Source organism: Sus scrofa, chromosome 1 (assembly GCF_054392235.1).
Source record: "Sus scrofa isolate SSC_HxYL_T2T_F1_AM1 chromosome 1, Sscrofa_HxYL_maternal_Yorkshire_Landrace_v2.0, whole genome shotgun sequence".
Lineage (NCBI taxonomy): Eukaryota > Metazoa > Chordata > Mammalia > Artiodactyla > Suidae > Sus > Sus scrofa.
Window position 1 is genome coordinate 140984649 of NC_139383.1, and position 24360 is coordinate 141009008.

Below are 24360 nucleotides of genomic sequence, written 5' to 3' on the forward strand. Positions count from 1 at the left end.
GCTTCAGAAAAAAGGAAACTGGTGAACTTTGGTCTTAGGTGTCAGTTGGGAACCAGGAGAATTTGGTAAATTTTTAACCTCATATTTTGAAGCTATTTACTTTTTTTTTCTTTCCTTTTTTCCCCTCTCCAGTATTTCTTATGATTTCACAATATCCCTCTGACTTCATAGACAACATTTAAAATCTGAAAGTACACCTTTGTATTTTTCTCAGCGTATAATGTTGAGTCTTGACCTGGCATTAACTTTTTCCCCCCAGCTTAATTGAGATATAATTGATATATGACATGAGGGAGTTTTAAGATGTACATGGTGATGATTTGATATAAGTATACATCGCACATTAATTACCACAATAAGGTTAGTTGATATCTCTGTCAACTCACATAATTCTTTTTTTTTTTTTTTGTAGTGAGAAATTTAAGATCCTCTCTCTTAGCAGGTTTCAAATATACAATAAAGTATTGTTAACTATAGACACCATGCTGTACATTTGATCTCCAGGACTATTCATCTAACAACTAGAAGTTTGTACCCTTTGATCAACACCCATTTCCCTACGCCCCCAACCATTCTGCACTCTCGTTCTATGAGGTTATCTTTTTAAGATTCCACATCAGAGAGTATGGATCTTTCTGTCTGACTTATCTCACTTAGCATAATGCCTTCAAGGTTCATCCATGTTGTAACAGGTTGCAGGATTTCTTTCTTTCTCAGGCTGAATAATATTGCCTTGGTGGTGGTGGTGTGTGTATGTTTATCCAGTGATCTATTAGATGACATTTGGCTTTGCTTCCATGTTTTGACTGGTGTGAATAAGTGGCACTAGATTTTATACTTAGAAATAATTAAAAAAACCCCCAAAATTGTGAAATTTAAGGTTTCTATTAAAATGGAGCAAATTTGGAGTTCCTGTGGTGGCTCAGCAGTAACAAACCTGGCTAGTATCCATGAGGACTTCGGTTTGATCCCTTACCTTGTTCAGTGGGTTAAGGATTTGGCGTTGCCATCAGCTGTGGTATAGCTCACAGACATGGCTTGGATCCGCGTTGCTGTGGCTGTGATGTAGGCCAGCAGGTACAGCTCCGATTTGACCCCCTAGCCTGGGAAGTTCTATATGCCATGGGTCTGTGGCCCTAAAAAAAAAATAAATAAATAAAATGGAACAAATTTGCTAATCAAAACCACACACATAGACACACACAGGTAAACACACAGAGGATTCACAGAATAGTCACTTCCCTCTTAGTCTCTTTCTAGGTGTATCCTTTTCCCTGTTTTTTTCCCTATCAGTCCTTATGGTCCATCTAATCACCTTTTTTTTTGACCATGCTGGCAGCATGTGGAAGTTCCCGGGCCAGGGATCAAACCTGCACCACAGCAGTGACCTGAGCTACAGTGGTGACAATGCCAGATCCTTAACCTGCTATGCCACAAGGGAACACCTGTATTTGTATTAAGTATCTTGCCTTCTAGATATTCTAATCAAGACACACATAGTAAAATCTGTGTGACTACCTAAATGCTAACAAGCAGAAAAGGTACTTAATGCTCAGGTGATTTATAGCAAGAGGGATGAAACCCCCCCCCCCTCAAAATGAGAGATTACTGTGTAGTTCTATAGCTTCTGTGTCTTCTATTTTCTTAATATGGAGAGAAAATGCCCTCCTCTTCACCAAAGGCAGAATATCAAAAATCACCAAGTACTCACTAATCCCCTTGCCAAGTCACGTTTCCTCCTCTCTGTCATGTTCTGTTTTTTTCTCCTCTTACTTGTACTTCTTGGAGGGCAGTTTGCTTTAACATACTCTGCCATAATGTGCTTCACACACATTTAAGGGAACTATGGAATCAAGTTATTATAAGAATTTTTCTCTTCTTTGATGCTCGTCTCCATTCAAATTGGTAGCAAATGTTCTCCCGTAATGCTTGTGGAATTTTCAAACATTCTTGAGAAGATATTAGCAGATATTTTAAATACCTTTTATGAATCAGGCTTAGTGAGAACTGAAAAACAGGAGGAGGGATCGAGAGTATTATTTCCAGATTCTCTAATTTGCATAGTTAAACTCAAGGGAACTTGTATTCTTTACCAGCTTTCATTATAAAATATTCCTCTCCTCCATAAATGCCAAACACTCGCAAATAAATGAAACTTTTGCAACTGTTTTCCCCTTAGCATTGAAAATTTCCGACTTTGGCTCACATAAAAATCTCCTTCTTTTGCTGTAATGATGCTTCCCAATAGTATAAAGGTGATACCTGTAGGGGAGCTTCGCTTTGCTTCTCCTCTCCTCTCCTCCCCTTCCCTTTCCCCTTTCCCTTCTCCTTTCTTTCCTTTCACCACCCCCCTCCCCCCACTACCTACCACTTGATTCCTCTTTCCTTGTTTGAGGAAGTTCCCCTCTTGGAATCTTAGGATTCAGATCTGACCCCTCAGCATAGCATCTTGGAGTCCCACTACTCAGTTTCCCAGTGGCCTTTCCATAGGACATATGTCAGACCTAGCCTATGAGGCATTCCCATTCTGCTCTGCTGGATGGGACAGGGAGAGTGGAGAACCTACTTCTTGTCAGCAGTGGTAATAGGAATGGCAGTTTACTGAGGCAGCAGGCAGCGTTTCCAGCACTGGTGCTGTGATGTTGGGCAGTAGCTCAGCAAGCTGGCTGAGTGGGCCAGTGGAAACAGCAGCCTTGCACTCTGTAGCATGATTTTTGGTGGTGGTTGTTAGCCTCCTGTTGTTCCTGATTGCTCTCCAAAACCCTTCCTAGCTCTCTCAGCGATTATGAGAGACTGAAACCCAACATTGTTACAGTCAGTTCCATTTCTGCCTAAAGCAGCCAGTCTCAGTTTTGCTATTTCTGTTATTTGCAACTAAGAACCCTGACTGGTATGAAACTTGACACCAGGAATGGTTGCAAAAAATGGAACCCCAGAGAACTTGGGTGGGGGAGGGACTGGAATTGGTCGTCTGGTTTATTTGGAGCTGAAGGTAGTTAAAAAATCTAGCTGCATAAGGGGTGAGACTCTGGCATACTGCAACCTTCACAGGCAAGTCAGCAGATAAAGTCTCTGTGAACTTCTGGGATTAAGTACTCATTTAAGAAAGAAGATTTTTGGGGTACCAAGTGGGAGCCTCCATAAAATTATGTGAGGAGATGGGGTGGTACGGTAGCTGCTTCTTTTTTTTTTTTTTTTTTTTTTTTTTTTAAGCTATTTCTTGGGCCGCTCCCGCGGCATATGGAGGTTCCCAGGCTAGGGGTCTAATCGGAGCTGTAGCCACCGGCCTACGCCAGAGCCACAGCAACGCGGGATCCGAGCCGCGTCTGCAACCTACACCACAGCTCACGGCAACGCCGGATCGTTAACCCACTGAGCAAGGGCAGGGACCGAACCCGCAACCTCATGGTTCCTAGTCGGATTCGTTAACCACTGCACCACGACGGGAACTCCCCGGTAGCTGCTTCTAACAGTGCTGCACAGCTCAGAGAAAGAGAATTTGAGGGACTGGGGTGGTACGGTAGCTGCTTCTAACAGTGCTGCACAGCTCAGAGAAAGAGAATTTGAGCTCAAATTCCTAAATGGTTTTTTCTCTAAGCATGGATTAAAAATGAGGGACTTGCTATGACTGAGCTAAAAGAATCTCTTATCTCTTGCAATTCAGCATTGAAAAGGTCAAAAGCCAAATGCAGTCATGCGGCTTGCCAAATTAGAGTGTCAGTTGAATTCACAGCTAGGTCCCTTATGTTAAAGTTGGGGTGTTTAGAGAGAAAGGGTGGGGCCCTGAGAATTAGAAGAAGGGATACACAAGGATTTGGTGAACTTGGGGTACCTTGCTTCCTTAGAGGCATCAAGCTACCCTTGCCAGCTGAAGTGCCACCTGTGCTCCTCTCCGATGAGGCCATTCCTCTTTGCATTGAGTTTTCTGTCACCTGAAGGAGTTGCATTAGAAAGTCAGTTGTCCCTATATGCCTATGCCCTGTTCCCAGATCGACAACTAAACTTAGATCCCAGCATATTTCACAATGCCAATGACAAAGTCAAAGCTAGAAGGAGATGGCTTATGGTGCTAAAAAATTGTAAGACCTTGCCAATTAATATTGAAAAAAAATCCAGGAAATATGTGAGATTTTGGTTTTGAAGATTTTATGTCCAAGGAAGAAAAATACAATTTTAGATGGGTTGGATTTATTCCTTAATTGGAAGTTCTGGATTCAATATTGACCTGAATAGGTGGCATTGATTCTAATTGTTTCTTTGATTAGTTGATGAAAACTTGGACTTGAGCTCCACTGAGATGCTAGAAATTCCTTTATAGACTGTAGGAGCAAGGGATCCAAACACTTAGGGAGATGAGCTTGTCAGAGGGGATGTATCATGGGTGTCAGATCTCTTGAGGATGTCTGTTAAGATTAGAGAAAACACACATTCTTCTTAGAGCTATTTAAATTAAAAAAAATGTAAAAACACCACAATGTCTAAAAGAAGCATATTAGTTTATGATACTACTACGACAACAGAAGTAAGAAAAATTGACTTATCAGATAATTTGAGCAAAGATTCCAAATAGTACAAATATCACTCATAAAGTAGGATATCAAATTTTACCAGAGAATAAAAGAGAGAGATGAAGACTGTGGGAGGGGCAGGATTAAGGATGAGAGCAGGAACTTGGTTTTAAATATGTTAAGGGAGTTCCCATTGTGGCGCAGCGGTTAACGAACCTGACTAGGAACCATGAGGTTGCGCATTCGATCCCTGGCCTGGCTCAGTGGGTTAAGGATCCGGCATTGCCATGAACTGTGGTATAGGTCACAGATGTGGCTCAGATCCCACATTGCTGTGGCTCTGGTGTAGGCCGGTGACTACAGCTCTGATTAGACCCCTAGCCTGGGAACCTCCATATGCCGCAGGTGCGGCCCTAGAAAAGACAAAATAAATAAAATAAAATAAAATAAAATAAAATAAAATAAAATAAAATAAAATAAATAAACATGTTACATTTCAAAGGCAATAGAGAGGAGCATGGAGAGTTCATTCAGCGATGAGGGGCAGCAAGGCATGTGCTGTAGATTCTGGTAGATGGGGTGGTGGAGCTTGTGAATGATCTGAGGGGGAAGTTGGGAGCCCATACATGTATTTCTGTATTTGCAAATTTGGGGGTTGAGAGAGTCTCAGGATAGACCTTTTAGGAATGTTAATGGTCTACTCTGCTGTTGCAGTTTTTTCACCTTTCATACAGTATGTGTGGAAACAAACTGTAGTGTTTCAGCTTCCATAAAGATGATGCAGCTGGCAGCTAATCTTTTAATATTTAGTTCTTAAATGTGAAATGTATTTGAAATAAATTAGATTAATAATATGTCGTGGTTTCACTTTTGAAACAGAATTTTAAAATTCCCTAATGAATCTTCAATTTCATGTATTTATTAAAGTGATTAACTACATCTAAAGATTTTCATTTCTACTGGCTTCAAAGTTAGGTGTTACTAGTTTTAATATGGTAAAGTTAGTTATAAAACAGTCATCATACTGTGGAGTGATAGACTCATAATTTATAAGTACAGAATTAATTTTAACAAGTTACTCATGAAAATGTCACTGGGTTAATGAACTAGTGAATTCAGTTAAATAATTCATTTTAATAATTAAAAAACTAGATTTATTATTAGTTAATCGATTGTTTTGGCCTTTTACAACGAGGGTCTATGTGAGGAAGACTTTGGAGATTACAATATGATAATTAGGAGTTTCCGTTGTGGCACAGCGGAAGTGAATCTGACTAGGAATCATGAGGTTGCAGGTTCCATCCCTGGCCTTTCTCAGTGGGTTAAGGATCCGGCATTGCCATGGACTGTGGTATAGGTCATAGACGCAGCTTGGATCTGACGTTGCTGTGGCTGTGGTGTAGGCTAGCAGCTGTAGCTCTGATTGGATCCGTAGCCTGGGACCCTCCATATGCCGTGGGTGCAGCCGTAAAAGGACAAAAGACAAAAAAAAAAGAAAAAAAGGTAAATATAGTAAGGAAATTGACCTCCAACAAATGGAAGCACTTACCTGCATCTACTTCCCTATCTCCATTTTTATATATTTTGTATTTTAGCCTGTCATCCTTAAAATTAATTGTTACTGACTGCTTTAGGGGAAATTGTGTTTTTACTCTGCATACCTGAAGTTAAAACATTAATTTGAAATTTGATTAAAAGGAGATAAAGGCTGTTCATTATTTTGTATGACTTACAGAGATAGTGCTTTCTATATCATAAATTCAGAAAGTACAAAGACTTAAAGCTTTTTCTGCTTTTTTTTCTTTTTCTATTTCTTCAGTCAGGATATGTTAACGTATTCAATTAGGTGATGTTTCCAACACCACGTCGTTGAACGTGGAACGTGGATTGTACCTGTTAGACTTGATACCTTCCCTATTCCATTTAAATAAGTCACTCAGCACCCCCACCCAGAGCAGAGGCTGGAGCTTGTTCTAGCCCATCACTGGAAATCAAAAGAGAGAAGGTTAATATGACATGATTAGAAAATATATCCTATGAAAGGTGGGGACACTATTTTGCTTTGTTTATTTGACGTATTTATTTGCTAATAAAGAACCTTTTGAGAAGGCTTTTTCCCTATAAATATTCATGATGGTTTTCTGCCGTGCTTGTGAGGCTTTCTTTCTATATAAGGACACAAGTGGATTTCTGTAATTAAACTTAACCACAGTCAAAGACCGTGATTATTACTCAGTGCTATTTTCATATCAGACCAAATTAAATCTCTATGTCAGACTCGTAATGAATATCACAGTGATAGGCCTAGGATATAGGTTTTTTATGGTACCTGGGAATTTTTCTGAACCTGAAGAATTTTTCCTTGGTCAGTGAGCATGAAGTTGGTGGGGGTGAGGGAGTAATTTTTGTTATCATCATGAGCCCACAAGTGGGTTAAGTTATTGCCTATGGAGGGTGGTATGGAGAATGCCAGGAGTATCCTCTGTCTTTAGACCATTTGTTTGTCTGTCTTCCTTTGCTGAGACCTGAAATATTTGGGCACTCTTTAGTAGGTAAAGCGTTGTTATGTGGTCTTCCCAAGTGGAATGCAAAGTTTCATTAAACCACTACTTTCCAAAGCCTTATGGGAAGAGTGCTGTCCAGAGGGAATGGGACATACGGGACAGAAGAAGGGCAGGCTCTGTCCTGGGACCATTGGCTAGGAAGGGGACAGACTAAAGCCACTGAGTTTAATTTATAGAGTGTGGTGCCACTGTCACAGATGGAAGAGTAAGTACCCAAAGAGGGTTTCATGGAGCCAGCAAAACTTTGCCTTGTGTATGTCTTGGGTTGTTGACCTGGGAACAGAAATGAGTAGGACCTGGCCCCAGCCTTGAGAAGCTTAATGTCTATCAGGGAAGGCAGACACAGGGGTACTATGCTTATGTAATGTGGCACTCCAGATTTGGGGCAAGCAGGGGGCAGTTGTCACCTACTAGAAGGGGCTTCATTTTCATACTTCTTCTTCATGTGGAAGGATCTCTATTAGGCTGTTCCACTGTATAACATTTTCAGTTGTAAAACAAGAGTGTGGAGGGGGCATGTCATGGTAATGGTCCCCCTAAAAAATGGACCTTAGCCAATTCTGCTGAGCTCTGGCTTTACATTCTGGCTTCATTTTAAAAAATTATTTCCAAGCCTTGGACCAAGATTTAATTTTTCTGAGCCTTAGTTTCTTTTTTTAATTATTAAATTTTATTTTTTATTTTAAAAAAATTCACAGGCATTCCCATCGTGGCTCAGTGGTAACAAACCCAACTATATCTATGAGGATGTGGGTTTGATCTCCAGTCTTGCTCAGTGGGTTAAGGATCCGGCATTGCCATGAGCTGTGGTGTAGGACACAGACATGGCTTGGATCTGGTGTTGCTATGGCTGTGGAGTTGACCTGCACCTGAAGCTCTGATTCAACCCCTAGCCTGGGAACTTCCATATGCTGCACGTGTGGCGCTAAAAAAAAAAAAGAAAAAAGAAAAAATTTATGGCCATACCCACAGCACATGGAGGTTCCTGGTCCAGAGACTAAATCTGAGCCCCAGCTGTGACCTAAACCCCAGCTGCGGCAATGTGGGATCATTTAACCCACTGCGCCAGGCCAGAGATTGAATCTGTACCTCTGCAGTGACCCAAGCCACTGCAGTTGGATTCTTATCTCACTGCATCATGGTGGGAACTCCCTCTGAGCCTTAGTTGCCTTTTCTGTTCAATGTGGAAAGTAAGTTCCCAGTTCCACTCGTTGGGTAGTTGGGAGAATGGAATGAATGATGTATGTCAGCATAGACAGCCCTCGACGATAAACCCTACCCATACCCCATCTCTGCACCCCAGCCTCAGGGCAGCTAATGACTAGGGCTATCTGGTCACCTGCCTAATGTAGGACCCAGACCCCAGGGAGGGAGGTGGACAGAGTTATCCTTCTCATATAGCCTCTTGCTTTACATGGAAGAGAAAATGAAATCCATCATTGAAGAAGATATGCATCAACCTATTTAGATCCTTATGAATTTGGGTCCAGTTCACTGCAGGGATTTTTTTTTTTTTTTTGTTTAATTTCTAGAGAATTTAACTCCCACCATTGGGGTCATAGCAAAATGTAGACATTATTGTCCACAGTATGTCGTCCTTATTCTCAGTGGTAGTGCAGTTTCACTTTCAGATTGGCAAATGTAAAAGGACAGTTCACTGAGCAGCAATATTAATGGGGAGGTTCATGTTTATGTAATGATGTCGGGCTTTGTGTGCCATACAGAAGGTACAGAGGGTAATCGGATGTTTCAGATACATGTCTAGACAGGGTAAAGCTTCAGGGACACTTGTCCAACCCTGGGAAAAGCTACAGGTCACCCGTTTGTGACTAGAAAAAGCTCTCCTTAATTAGCAAGTTAAATGTGGAGTTAACTCTCTGGCGCTAGATTTACACCCAAGAGGAAAATCAGATCTGATGAGATTTGACAGGACCGATGGTTTGTTGAGCTAGACAAGGCCTGACTATGTGGCTTCTCTGAGGCTGCTAAAAATGGTAGCTCCCAATGATCTTTCTACCATCCAGCTGTGGGGCCTGGATTCCCATTCTTGGAATCATCTCTTTGGACTAAGTCATTCTGATTTGAAGAGGCTCCTGTAAAAATTCAAGCTTAGAAGTGTTATACATGGACCTAGATTGCTTTGTCTGAGGGAGAATAATGAGGAAACCTATCTCAGGTAAGTTTTGATATGAGGGCCATGGGGCATTGAAAAGGCTTGGAATTGAGTATGCTTTCTGAGGCATGTGTGCTCAGGTGGAAAGGCAGCATGGGGTCTTTGGATGCCCTAGGGAAGGGAGCAGAGCAAGGAGGAGACATTGGTGAAAGAGAAGAATGTCCTGTGTGTGCCCATGAAGCAAGGGAGAAGGCTGTTCCACCTATATCCCTGTGCTTCCCAAAATCTCATCCTGAGTCTGTAGACTTTTTTTTTTTTTTTTCCAGATATGTACAACTTTGTTTTAAAATCGGGAAGTTCCTGTTGTGGCTCAGAGGGTTAAGAACCTGACTAGTATCTATGAGGATGCAGGTTTGATCCCTGGCCTCCCTCAGTGGGTTTAGGATCCAATGGTGCCATGAGCTGTGGTGTAGGTCGCAGATGCTGCTCGGATTCCGCGTTGCTGTGGCTGTGATGTAGGTCAACAGCTATAGCTATGATTTAGCTCCTAGCCTGGGGACTTCCATATACCAGGGTGCGGCCCTAAAAAAAAAAAATAGTGCCTGCATTACAAATTTTAAAGTCTGGGAAGTTCCTTTTATGCCATCCCAAAGAGCTCATAAATGTGCACATGGGAGCAAATTCATTTAAAAAAGCATTACTAAAAAGGCATTAGTTCAATTTCTAAGAGACGGAGCAACCCTCAGTTAGCCAGAGTACCAAGACTAGTAAGATTGCCTTACCCATGAGACCATATAGCTTCATTCCTTCACTTAAGACCAAGGGGCTTTTTTTTTTTTTTGTCTTTTTGCTATTTCTTGGGCCACTTCCGCGGCATGTGGAGATTCCCAGGCTAGGGGTCTAATCGGAGCTGTAGCCACCAGCCTACACCAGAGCCACAGCAACGCGGGATCCGAGCCGCATCTGCAACCTGCACCTCATCTCACGGCAACGCCGGATCATCAACCCACTGAGCAAGGGCAGGGACTGAACCTGCAACCTCATGGTTCCTAGTCGGATTCGTTAACCACTGCGCCACGACAGGAACTCCAAGACCAAGGGGCTTTAAAAATTGTATAGTTGGTATTCCCTCTGTGGCACAGTGGGTTAAGGATCTGGTGTTGCCTCAGCTGTGGCATAGGTTGAAGCTGTGGCTCGGATTCAGTCCTTGGCCTGGGAACTTCCATATGCTATGGGTGTGGCCAAAAATTTTAAAAAATAAAAAATAAAAAGAAAAATTGTATAGTCCAACAAGGGAAGAATTATTTTGAGCAAAGGTAAAAATATCTTGGAATTAGCCCCTTTCTGGAACTTTCTGGGTTATGATGGTACTATCTGGTATTGAAGACTTAGAGTGTGTGCCCTGAAGTGTAAGCTTCTTGCCAGGATGACGTTCCAACCTTTCCCTCATGTGTGCTCTCTCCTGGGGAGCAGAAAGCTGCTGTAGCCCCACATGAATCCATTAGTGTATACAAGACAGTTCCTTCATTGCAAATTGCCAGTTGTGATGTACCTTGCATAGCTTTCTTCCTGGTGTCACAGAGAGGCCCTCCAGGGGCCATTGGAACGTGGGACATGCAGATTTAGGTTGATCACTTCTCAAGCACGGTCATCTAGCCATGACTGCTTTCAGCTTCTCAGATTGAAGGTTTGTCTTCCTACCTATTCTGACATCGATTAAAATCCTACCTCCTCTGCTCAGGGGCAGTGCCAGCAGCCTCATACGTCTTGAGCGCTCATAGCAGATCATTAGCTGTTAGTACTCCTCACCACCAGACAGGAGTCAGCGAGTAATATATTAGTGTTTCACTTTTACAGTTTAGACATTTAAGGCTTTGAGAGATCAGGTAACCTTCCCAGTATGAAATGGAGCAGCAGGGAGTGAGAGCAGGGGTTTAAACTCAGAAACATTAGGTTCAGGTCCTAGTGTACAGCACAGGGAACTATATCCAATCTCCTGGGATAGAACATGTTGGAAGATAGTATGAGAAAAAGAATGTGTGTGTGTGTGTGTGTGTGTGTGTGTGTGTTTGTGTGTGTGACTGGGTCACTTTGCTGCACAGCAGAAATTGGCACAACACTATAAATCAACTATTCTTCAATTAAAAAAAATTTAAAAAGAGAAAGAAATGTCAGGCTCCCTCTCCTACTCTATGCTGTTGTTAAGGGGGTTTTTCCTCTCAGTTGGGAGCTTCTGGTCCCTCCCCCCCCAAAAAAATAGCATATAGCCTAAGGGACGCTTACCTTGGCACTTTATCAAGTAGGATATCAATGGCTGTGGGCAAACAACCTAGAGAAAGGATGCTGGAGACACATTTAAGATGTGGAGGAATGTCATATATTTGCATGGTTCTTCCAGTCTCTCATTTTGACCCCTTGGTGGCTGCTGGCAGGGTAGGGTCTGCCCCTGCTTAACTCTCTCCAGAGCTCAGGTCTGGTCTTGAACTCTGAATCAAGCCCAGATTGAAGGCAGGCCTCTCCTGCCTTTGCAGTGCATGGGACTTAGTGGCCTCTTTTACACTTTGTGGTTTTTTTTTTTTTTTTTCTATTTATCTTGACACACAAACCTAAGCTATGACCTTGGCAGTCTCCCTTTGGCTCTGATTCTCATTCTCCCTCCAGCTCTGCTACCTCCTGCTGCCCTGGGCAAATGTCCTCCCAGGACTCAAGGGGTTTCTTCCTTTGAGCCTGCCCCTTGGGCATTGCTCTCCTGCTCCTGTCCAGCAGTGGTAGCAGGAAACAGCAGTTAAGTCACGAGCTCCAAGGATCCTGAAGCAGTGCTTTGCCTCCTACGACCTCGACAGTGTTGGCCATGGCTCTGCGGTGTCTCTGCTCTGCAAGCCTTTCACCAGTTTACAGAGCCTGGGGTGGAGCTCTGGCCCAGTGTTCCAGGCCCACCCTCTGCAGCTTGAGCTGCCACTTCCAGAACCTGCCTGGACCTGGAGGCAGTTTCTAATTGTGTTGTCTTGGTCTGGAACAGCAGAGCCTGAGGCAAAACTTACATGCTACCACTTAATGACCTAAAGCAACATTGGAGAGGCAGATGTGAGGGGGAAAAGGGGAGTGAGACAAAGAAGAGGGGGAGTACATATGAGAAAGAAGGAAAGCTGACCACTCCGTGCCAGCAAGTGCAGCTGGTTGTTCATCTTGGGGGACACCTTCAGAGAGAATCCCTATGGATGACTATAGCTCAGGGCAGTCTTTCTAGGGGGAGGGACTCAAGGATTTTATTCACTGGCCCTTCTCCCCTCTTGGGCAAAGTCTGCTGCAAGGGCTGGACTGATTTGCACAAGCCTGGGAGTGGCCATCTGACCATCTCACACATCATTAGCAACTTACAGCTCAGCCACAATAGGGAGGTCCCAGATGGGAGGCAAGAGGGGTCTGTGTGCCCATGGGTGACAGGAGGGGCCCTGGTGGTGTCGTTAATAGCGATACCTGGTCCTGAAGCTGTGGGGGCAGCACAAACCTTGTTAGATCTGCTCAGCCCTGCAGCAGGTGGGTGCACAGCTCTGGGTGATGGAGAAACTGTGTACAGTTACTTTTAATGCCAGTGCAGCTTGGCCCCTGGGCTCATTTCTATCGCTGGGAAAATTCTTGTCCGTGCAAGGAAATAGCTTCCCTTTCCAGTTTCCATGTTTGGGCATCTTGGAGAGGTCTCGCCTGTGTGGGTGGGGTGGATGCTCAGCTGGCATCCTCTCTGATCCGGGCTCTCTAGATAGTGCCATCATGGCCAAAGGCAGGGGAGCTGTCCTCAGAGCAGCTGAGGAATGTGGCAGTGCCCACAAATTCAAGGGCCCTTGTCTCTGGAAAGCGGAAGTTGTCATGGTCAGAGCCTGCAGCTTTGGTTCACTCCTATGATAGGCCGTGTGAGGCTGGACACTACCTACCTTCCAGGCCGTGCCATATCTCTACTGTTTCAGCCCCAGCTGATGGCCTCTGTGCCCTCATGAACTAGGTGTGAGTGGTAATCATTTATCTTCTTTGAGACCTGTCAGATATACTCCTCTGACCTGATTTTAAATGAACACTTGCTGGGTATGGGCCTGTAGTGACCACAGCACCACAGTCTCCACATGGGCCCAAAAAACGTAGGCATGAAGGTCCCAGAGACAGAGTTCTGAGGTCATCTCCTCAATGGGAAGTTTAGATGATGTCAGGAGAAGTATTTAAAGTTCTCGAGAAGCAGCCCTGTGGGCATACCTTTAGGTTCTTTAGATTTTGATATTACCAAATTGCTCTAACTTGACTCATCTTCCAGCTGACCTCCTATAAAGGGTGAGGCTTACCTGAACTCTGGCCCAGGTTAGAGCATTTAAACAGCTCATGGCCTTCTTGACTTCTGACCCCATCATGACCTCCTTTGACCCAACTTGTCTCTACATAGTACAGATAAACTTTCAAAGAGAGTGAGGAAAAACCATGCAAATTATTTTCATAACTGTTGCTTTCCAGTAAACCAGCAATCTTGCCTACCAGGAGACTTTGTTGCTGTAAAAGTAACGCATAAGATATATTTCCCCAGGGAATGGGGGTAGGGGGTGGGCGTGGTCCAGTGTCCCCTGTGACCAGAAAAAATACTCTGTGTAAAAACTTGCTCACCTCATTTCCAACAACTTCCTGGTTGTTTTGCTTTGTTTTTCTGGGAGTAGGTGAGACAGAGGTGCTGGCTCCTTCCAGCTGCAGAGCTGGAACCCCAGCCTTGTTTCCAGAAAAGAAGTGGTAGTGATGTGACAGAAGAGCCATTCCATCGACATGCTCAGAATCTGAATCAAGTGGACTTGCTCTCCCTGCCACAAGAAAAGAGCAACTGCTGGCCATCTTCAAATAGTATTTTCCCCCAAATGGAAAAATTAGAGCCCCCTTTCACCTGTCACCCTTTTAGAAACCAAAGTTATGAAGTTGCTCTAGCTCCTCTTCGAGCTCAACTGCACTCTTCTGACTGCATCACCAACTAGAGCCGAGGTCCTGGCCCTTTCCCAAATTGAAGGAATAGAGACTCCCATACCCTGCTTCTGGTTCCTTCCATCCATGACCCCTTGTGATGGAGTGATTCCCCATCTCATCCTCTTAGAAACAGGAAGGCGAGATTCCTAATGACATGGAAACCAGCTCTGGCAGCTAAGCTGAGAACCATCACAGGGTACTCATGGGCACACTAGCCTTTCATGGAGCAAGCACATCAGGCAAACCCTTCAGGCCTTGCCTTGTCCAGTTGTTCAGGGAACACAGGTGGCCTGGGCAGCGGGGGGTGTCCTGTTCTACATGGTTACTTTGACATGGCAGGCCCCATGTAGAAGTGGGCTTCCAGCAGCACCCTGACATTTATGAACTCACTTCAGAGCTGCTTGTCTTGACCTATTTCACACTCTGTATTTTTCTATCCACAGATCCTCCAGCTTCTGACCTGGGCTGACTCATTTTCCTATTTACCACCTTGCCTCAGCCCTCATTTCTAATGTTTTACATAGTTTCTCTGGTGATGACCTTTGCTTTCCTTTTGACTGGAGTTCAGATTCTCCACTGGATGGTCAGCCTCTGACTTTTCTGGGTAAAAATATGCCAGATCTTGCATGGCCGCCAGGACCTTTGTGCCTCCTAAGAGCGTTATACCTTCCAGACTTGCCTTTATTGGATTGGGGTAGCCTCAGAGTAAGAGAAGAAGGTGGGATAGGGAGGGGAGGAGCTAAGAGGAGAAGGACAAATAAGCTCATTCCTCTGTGAATCCTTAGCACTGTTGATGCAAACATTGAAAGAAACACTGATCATTTACCTCCATGACTTTTAGACTTGTTTAATCTTAAGAGCCACAGCAAGTGATATGACCCTCTTGAGCCTACATGAGCTGATTGGGAGCATATTGACTTGAAAGTGCTGTTCTGTAGTCCAGCTGGAAGTCTTATCATTCTATCCACAAGTCAATATTTCCTGCCAAGTAATTCTCTTTTCTATCCCAATGAACTCTCAGATTGAATGACATCAGTGAAGTTTGGCAACACCAAGTGATTCTTAATCCGTGAGCTGGCTGTAAAACTTCATTAAGTATCAAGTCCCTTCTGATGGTTATTTACTTAATAGCAATTCTAGTTTAACAGTGTGATAGAATTAGTTTGGGGTTCCCTTCTCTGTTCATACCTTCTTCTTTTGGTGATCCCCCTTACCCAAAAGCTTGGACTTGGGTGGCCAAGTTCATACCATTCAACCCACACCACAGATGATTGGACAAGTGATGAACACTTGAAAATGACTTTGTCAGTCTGCCATTGGTCAGTGACCAACTAGGTTATCTTGCTTAAAAATTTGGGCTAATAGACATAGAGACCATTGTCAGTCATTGATGGGTGGCAGACTCTTAAGGTGGTGTTGGATGCAGACCAGAGTTAATTCATGCTACCTAGGCAAGCCAAGATTGTAAGAGAGCAGAACCCATTAATAAGCAGGGAAAGCTAGTTAGCAGACAAGAGGATGCATTTGGACAAGCAGTTGAGTTAAGAGACCACAGGGACTCAGTAAGAGAATGATGAAGCATGTGGCTTTGGTTCCTGGTGGCTTCTCAGCTCCAGAGCCCAACAGGCCCTTTGCTACTTCATTTCCTGCCTGTTGATATCCACAAAATGCCTTCCTAGATTTTACATCAATGCTCACCTCTACTGCCTGAGATAAAGAGTTCTCCAGGCAAGCAAAGGCTAAAGGAGTTCATTACTTACCCCCTCTCCTTTTTTTAGATAAGGATTTCTGTTCCTTATGGCTAAGAGACCTTGCCTAAACTACTACTTAGGTGTTTCCAACAGTAGCTGCAACATAGAGTCGTAAACTTATATACTGGTAGTTAAGCAAAGGGTGGAATGTTTTCCAGTTGCTTAATTTAATGTAGACCTTGATGTCATTGAAAGCTATTTACAGCCATGCACTTATTGTTGATTGTTTAGGACATTCCAGCTTTCCACCCTTTTCTTGCTTGTGATAATTGTATTGGCTTTATAGGGTGGGTCTTTAGGAACTTGGCGTTTGTGGGGGGAAAAAAAAACAACTAGCATTAGACATAAGCTTACATCAAAGGACAAAATGGCCTCTGCTAGTTTCTAATGCTGGACTTTCTGGTTATCTGCAACAGAGACATAATCTTGATTGCCTTGTCAACAAACCCAGTGCCAAATAACTGGAGATTTTTATGGCTGGGGAAACTCCAGATAGATAGCATAAGAGGAGAGGCAGGGATGAGGTGAGGTAATCCACAGTCTGTGATCCACCTCCAGCAATTACAAGTCACATTCCCCATCAGATTTAGCTCCTATACCAAACTGGTATTTATCTGGGTGGAGAAGTGTAAACAGCAGGCACCCTGGGAATGGAGCTGGGGCTGTCTTTTTTTTTTTTTCCAGAAATGAGCTGAAGGAGAGGATACTGTGTAAATCCATGTAAGATACTAAGCTAGCCTGGGTAATCTGAAGTTAAGTGAAATAATCTACGGGAACAATTTTTACTTTATTTTAATAATAAATACATTTATTTATTTATTTGACTGTGCCCATGACATACAGAAATTCCCAGGCCAGGAATTGAACCTATGACACAGCGGTGACCTGAGCCACAGCAGTGACAATGCCACATCCTTTGACTGCTAGGCCTCCAGGGCACTCTAGGGAACAGGTGTTATGTCTGAGGGGATGGATAGAAGAATGAAGGTCAGTTGGTAAAAGGATACCAGACCACCTGACTTCACATCCCACCACCTAGTAGCTGTATAACAAAGGACGGGGTATATAATTTCTGGCTGCCTTGCTTCAACTTTAAAATGAGAATAATAGTATCTACCTCATAGGTTGGTTACGAATATTAAAGGAATTTTTTTTTTTTTTTGCTTTTTAGGGCTGTACCTATGGCATATGGAGGTTCTCAGGCTAGGGGTCCAATCAGTGCTACAACTGCCGGCCTATGGCACAGCCACAACAGCATCAGATCTGAGCCGTGTCTGTGACCTACACCACAGCTCACTGCAACGCTGGATCCTTAACCCACTGAGGAAGGCCAGGGATTGAACCCACAACCTCATGGTTCCTGGTCAGATTCATTTCTGCTTGCCATGATGGGAGCGCCAAAGGAATTAATACACATAAGATGGAGAGGGCAGTATCTGGCCCAGATTGGGTGCTTATTACACTCTGTAAGACATACTTGGGGTGCCAACAAGACCAGCAAGATGCATGAGAACTAATACAAGTGTTCTCTCTCTCTCTCTATTTTTTTGTGCTTTTTGTCTTTTGAAGGCCTCACCTGTAGCATATGGAGGTTTCCAGGCTAGTGGTATAATCGGAGCTATAGCTGCTGGCCTACACCACAGCCACAGCAACGTGGGATCCGAGCCGTGTCTGTAACCTACACCACAGCTCCCAGCAGCCCCGGATCCTTAACCCACTGAGCAAGGCCAGGGGTCGAACCCACAACCTCATGGTTCCTAGTCGGATTCGTTAACCACTGAGCCAAGATGGGAACTCTCTCTTTTTTTTCACTAATGAGAAAAATCGAAAACATTTACACTTTGACTATGGGGTGTGTGTGTTTTGGCCAAAACAAGAAAGAAGATCCATAAAAAGCCTACTAAAAGGATAATGGGAAAAGAGGGGCTTTCACAGAAACAGAGAAAATAGATTGGGCTCTGGTCTAGAAATATGAAAACTGAGATGCACTCTGATGAATTTTTTGAAGGACAGGAATAGCATGAATAATAACTTGTTTATGAAATACTGGAAAATTAGAACTGGCATGAAAGACGAATACTTTGAGGTGAAGACTTGAACAGATGGTTACTTGACTGTGCTTGCACAGTGAGTCGTTCAACTAGGGAGTTCACGAGCTCAGGAGTTTCAAAGCAGTCTGGATGTAGGGTATGGGTTATGATCCCTGAACTGTCAAGGGTCAATAGGGATGTTTGTGATGAGCACGTTTGGCCGGTTCAGCATTTGTAGGTAACTTATATTAATGTCATTCTTAGCCATTTAAAAACATTGAGCACCCTTCATTTGATTCCCACAAAATTGATTTACTAAGCTTGTCCTGTGGGCAAGGCTCTGCAGGAATTCAAAAGATGAGAAAGATGGCTTGTGTTAAAGGTTCTGATGTAGTACCACCCAGAAACACTGTAATGAAATTAATTCGAGGGCCTACTAAGTTCACTTTTACTTGTAATGTTATAAGACCACAGAGTTTTTTGGCTGTTTTTTTTTTGTTTGTTTGTTTGTTTGTTTGTCTGTTTTTTGTTTTTTTTTTGTTTTTTTGATTTCAGAATTGGTATTGTGAAGAAATTAAAGAAATAAAAGTTTTCTTTTTGTTATTGTTTCGTAAATTCTACCCAGGGTCCACTCTAAGGTCAACAGAACAGCTTATTCTTACATTTATTTTTAATTTTAGAGCAGTTATTCACAAAAAGCAATGTTAGAGCTAGAAGTTAATATAGTGATCATCTTCAATTCCTTATTTCATAGCTGCAGGAACTGGGTCTCTTAGATGACCTGCGCAAGATGGTAAGCTTGGACTGAAGCCCAAGTTCTAGTCTTCTGTGTTTTCTTTCCTATTGGGCTGCTTTCCCCAGAGGATCAGAGTGATTGTAGTTGAGCTCATTTCTGTGTATATGCAGACTCAAATGTGTTATGCTTTATCTTGGAGCACCCAGAAACAGATTTACTGTGAAACCAGTGAAGCTGAAGTTTCAAGTCCCCTTTTGTATGAACCTTGAGTGGGGAAAGGAAGATAGGTTGTATTCAGGAAACATTTCTTTATAAGCATTTCTAGTAAATGAGGGATAATGTAAGAGATGGACCTGATTTTCCAAGGCTCTGTTCATCTCTTGTGATCTTTTTTCATATTCTAAAGAAAAACTCACGTTTGTATCTATTTTCTACTTATAATTTTGTATTCTTTTTTTAAAAGAAGAATCCCCCACCCTGCTCCAAGACTATATAAATTTCAAGTTTTGTGAAATCTGGACCTGCCTCTGATGCCCAAAGATATAACCAGTTGGGAATTTCATTTTAATATTTCAGATTTTTATTTTTAAATTAATTTAATTTAAAAATTTTGAGGAGTTCCCGTCGTGGCTCAGTGGTTAATGAATCCGACTAGGAACCATGAGGTTGTGGGTTTGATCCCTGGCCTTGCTCAGTGGGTTAAGGATCTGGCATTGCCTTGAGCTGTGGTGTAGGTCGCAGACATGGCTCGGATCCCACGTTGCTGTGGCTCTGGCGTAGGCTGGTGACTACAGCTCTGATTCAACCCCTAGCCTGGGAACCTCCATATGCCGTGGGCGCAGCCCTAGAAAAGGCAAAAAGACAAAAAATAAAATAAAATAAAAAGAATAAATAAAAATTTTGAGTATATTTAAGTCACTTTTATTTTATTTTTTCTTATAATAATAAAATAGTTGAAGAAATCGTTGTGTTAAAATGTTTTAAACAAAAATGGTAGCTCCTTTCCCCATTCTTCCCCACTTCTTAGTTTTGCTCTCCGGAATCAACCACTTTTAATTCCCTTAGAAGTTTTCTGCTGTCATGGAACTCTATGTTGTTTAATAGTTTGCCTTCTTAATTGATCAGTTTATATCAATTTACAATGCCCTAAAGTTTTAATCAGTAATACAATGGAACTGTATTATTATATCAATTATATATTGACTTCCTGTAATGGTAGCCAAAGTTTTAACTTTGTTACTTCAGATATCCCTTCTCTCTCCTACCATTTCTCCAAAATAGTCAAATCACAATTTTTGGATACCCTAATCAAAACTATTTATATTATGATGACTGTGTAAACATTATTTAGAGCAAAAGCAAGTAGTATCCTATAATAACCTTTCTTGTACAACTTTTTTGTTTGTCCTAGAGTTAATAATTACCTTATTTTCTTGTGCTTAATTTTATGTTATCTATCTGAGAAACTACCTTTCCTTTCATTTCATATAGCTTTTTGATTTTCCCAGAGTTCATAATTGTTTTATTTTCCCTTTTACCTAATTATCTGTGTATCTAGCTAAATACATCATCAGAACTTCCAGGCATCTATCTTATCAATATTATTTGGGGGAAGTGATCAAACACATCAGATAATCTACCAATAACCCACCTCCCCCACTCTTCTTCCTCCCACCCCGCAAAGACCTCCTTCAATAATCTTTCATCCTCTTGTATGCAGTTTTTACCATTGCAGGGTCTAGAAATTGCATGTTAAGCCTTTAGTTTGGATGTTTGCTGAGGATGACCCTCTGTGGATCTTTTCTAAATCTTAGGTAGTCATTTGCTCATTATAAGCAGATTTTGAAAGTATATTTTAGTTATCCAGGGCCAAACAAGGACTGCCTTCATTTTTTAGTTGTCTAGGTTTACATAGTAGGGTGAAGGGAATGCTCCTGAAAATGAATAAATTACTACATCTAGATGTCTGAAATGTCTAGTGATTGAAAGTAGGATTTGCTAATATATCATTCAACTCCCATTTTTGACATGTATATTAACCTTAGGGTGAATTTCCTGAATTTTGAATCCCCAATGATTGTTAAGAGTATATTCCCAAACAATTTCTTATTACTCACAAACTCTTTATGGTACTTGCCATCATGAAAACTGGTTTTTAATATATGGAAGTTAAATGCAGTTTAAAACACATGGTTATTTTTTAAATCACTCAATGAATTTATTACATTTATAGTTGTACAATGATCATCACAATCCAATTTCATACATCTCACAACCCCAGTGCATCCCCCTACCCCCTGAACTGTCTCCTTTGGAAACCATAAGTTCTTCTTTTATTTCTTTTTTTTCTTTTTCTTTTTTTTTTTGTCTTTTTGCCTTTTCCATGGCCGCTCCCACGGCATATGAAGGTTCCCAGGCTAGGGGTCTAATCGGAGCTGTAGCCCCTAACCTATGCCAGAGCCACAGCAACGCGGGATCCGAGCCACCTCTGTGGACCTACACCACAGCTTGCGGCAATGCCGGATCCTTTGCCCACTGAGCAAGGCCAGGGATTGAACCTGTAACCTCATGGTTCCCAGTCAGTTTTGTTAACCATTGTGCCACGATGGGAACTCCTGGAAACCGTTAAGTTTTTCAAAGTCTGTGAGTCAGTATCTGTTCTGCAAAGAAGTTCATTGTATCCTTTTTGCAAATTCCACAAGTCAGTGATAGCATTTGATGTTGGTGTCTCACTGTCTGGCTGACTTTACTTAGCATGATAATGTCTAGGTCCATCCATGTTGCTAAAAATTCTGGTATTTCGTTCCTTTTAATGGCTGAGTAATATTCCACTGTGTATATGTACCACATCTTCTTGATCCACTCCTCCTAAAACACATATTTTTAAAAAGCATGATATAAAATTTATTTTACACACTACTTTTATTAGTTGTGTTAGAAGGATTACGCAGCAATGGGGAATTAACTATACCAGGCTCAAAAACAACTCCCCCTCAGTACTTTATAAATGTAGAATATTTGGTTAATTTTTGCTGTTTACTACAAAGTAGGCCCATAGCATTGTTTTAGTTTACTGAAGTAGAAATGAAGGCCATTACAATTCACGATTAGGTTTTTTATAAGGACTTTTTGTTCTCAGGTAATTCATTCTCCTTTAAAAGAAGATTATAGTGTTGTCATAAATAATCCACTATGTAAATCAGGGACAGTGCTGATTCTTTCAAGAAAGAGAAAATTTTTTCAAAGTCTTTCAATATATTTTAATCAGATTCCTTTTTGAGACTGTTACAGTTCAAGTAGCATGCTGTTCAGTTGATTCTTGTAGAACATAGCTCTTTATGTTTGTTTATTTTATTTCCTGAGAATATCACTGGAAATGTGTTTTTAAATCCCTAAGATATTGGCTGAAACAATCAGCACTGATAACCTTTACAAGCAGAGATTAAATGTGTATGATCAAATCCTCCTCCCAGAATGTACTGCTATTGGAATGCCCCTGGCCTCTGTCTAGACCTGTGGTGTTGAACCAATTACACATCTCAGGATATACCTCCCCTTCACCCTTCCTTTTCTGTCTTCGGTCGTATTGTCTGCTGAAAGTTGTAGACAGACATAGGAGGTGAATCTGCCCCACTGGTCTGAGTTTTTAGGAATTGGGTGGTGATAGGGTTCACACTCAGGGGTAGCGAGAACAGAGAAACACCTCCTGGAGATGATGGCAGGATTCCTGGCTATTTATCAAAGATAAATAGCTGTATGACATCAATGTGAACCTTGCTTGATGCCCCAAGACTCAAAAAATTGAAGGTGCTTTTCTAATATCTTCATTTCAGCTCAAGGTTCTTCTGTATGTGGAGAAGAGAGTCTTGGTAGTTAATTTAGTGCAGCAGTTCATTTCCATCGGTGTTGTGGGACTTTCTCCTGGATTTTAGTATGTGTGATTGATTCTAAACTTATTCTCTAGGCATGTTGTATATTTCCTCTGCAATTTTGGATACTTCAGAATGAATGATTTTGCTATTGGGTGTCTTGTGTAAAGGGTTTCCTGGGACTTAACGTTTATATTGTATTACTGGAAGCATACCAGAAATCAGTGTTTACTCAATCAGTTGACAATGAAAACTTTTTGTTTGTTTCATCAGTTAGATTCAACATCATTTCTCTCTGAGGAACAGTTAAGATGTCTTCTGGATGAATGCACATTCAAACACAAATCCACGATGAGACTCTATTCAGAAAGAGAAGAGAAAAAGGTTGAGGATATAACACCTGAGTTCCCCCAGCTTTCCAGTTCTATTCTGTCTGAGTCACTAAACGGGTCAAAAGCAAAGGTCAAAAGCACTGAGGTGGAAGATGTAAACATCCCTGAGAACACAGAATGTGAAATATCTAGAGGCTACTACCTCACCAAAGCCTTGACTGGGCATTATATGTCACAATCTCTTGTCATCGAAGCAGAGTATATGAAATGCCTCCAATCTTCTGAGGACAAGGTTATTAGTGACACAGAAGACTACTTTATGTCGAAGACCCTTGGCATTGGGAGACTGAAAAGGCCCTCCTTCTTGGATGATCCACTGTATGACATCAATGTGAACCTTGCATCCGAAGACCAACATCTGAAACTCAGCCCTCCAGAGAAACCAAAACCAGGTCAGGCTTGGAGAATGTGTGTTTTGATGAATAATTCTTACTAAACACCTCAGTATAAATGCATTGGAGTTTAAGAGTAGGGTAAGGAGGTATGCTTGAAAGTCACAGATGGGGTCAATTAAGAGTGTGCTAATATTAGAACATATTTATTAATGTTCATCTGAGATCAAGGTTGAGGTTAGTACTCTGATGAAGTACATTATTCTTTTTTAAAAAAACCTTTATGGAAGTAAAGTTGATTTACAAGTGATAATTTCTGCTGTACAGCAGAGTGATTCAGTTATACATGTGCACACATTCATTCTCCTTCTGGTTCCTTTTTTTACATAAATTATCGCAGAATACTGTGTAGAGTTTGGTTACCAAAGGGGACAGGTGGGAGGGGAGGGAAGGCCTAGGGATTTGGGATTGGCAGATGCACACTATGGTATACAGAATGATTGAAGTACATTATTCTTAATGGTAACTAATACATATTCTTGATGGTTATCCAGAAAACAATGTTGATTTTGGAGGAAAAGAGAAATTAGTTTGAATGAATATAAATAATTTGAGTAGATTTGCTTATTATTTTAACTTCCAAAGTTCAGTGATGAAAATTTATTCCAAGGAATGCATTTGTATAGTGTTATGTATCATTGTGGTTTTATTAGTTTCTGTGTGCAGACTTCCCATCTCTGGTACTTGTATATTGCTAGTTGTTTTTCTTTTTAAATTTGGTCCAGGAGTTCCCATCGTGGTGCAGTGGTTAACGAATCCGACTAGGAACCATGAGGTTGTGGGTTCGATCCCTCGCCTTGCTCAGTGGGTTAATGATCCGGCGTTGCCGTGAGCTGTGGTGTAGGTCGCAGACGCGGCTCGGATCCTGCGTTGCTGTGGCTCTGGAGTAGGCTGGCAGGTACAGCTCCGATTAGACCCCTAGCCTGGGAACGTCCACATGCTGCAGGAGCAGCCCAAGAAATGGCAAAAAGACAAAAAAAAATAAAAAAATAAAAAAATAAAAAAATAAATTTTGGTCC

General features: G+C 41.9%; 1 protein-coding gene across 14 annotated transcripts in view; it reads left to right on the top strand.

The window, feature by feature from the left end:
- Positions 1-24360, top strand: part of FSIP1 (fibrous sheath interacting protein 1) — a 208863-nt gene that overhangs the window by 165385 nt on the left and 19118 nt on the right. For 13 of the 14 annotated variants that reach the window (XM_084973966.1, XM_084973967.1, XM_084973972.1 and 10 more), the window contains one exon: positions 22831-23341. In XM_084973966.1, coding sequence (XP_084830092.1) covers positions 22831-23341 — 511 coding nt within the window. Of the gene's footprint in view, positions 1-22521; positions 22620-22830; positions 23342-24360 lie in introns of those variants that run through there. The other variant, XM_084973975.1, reaches the window with a different exon arrangement.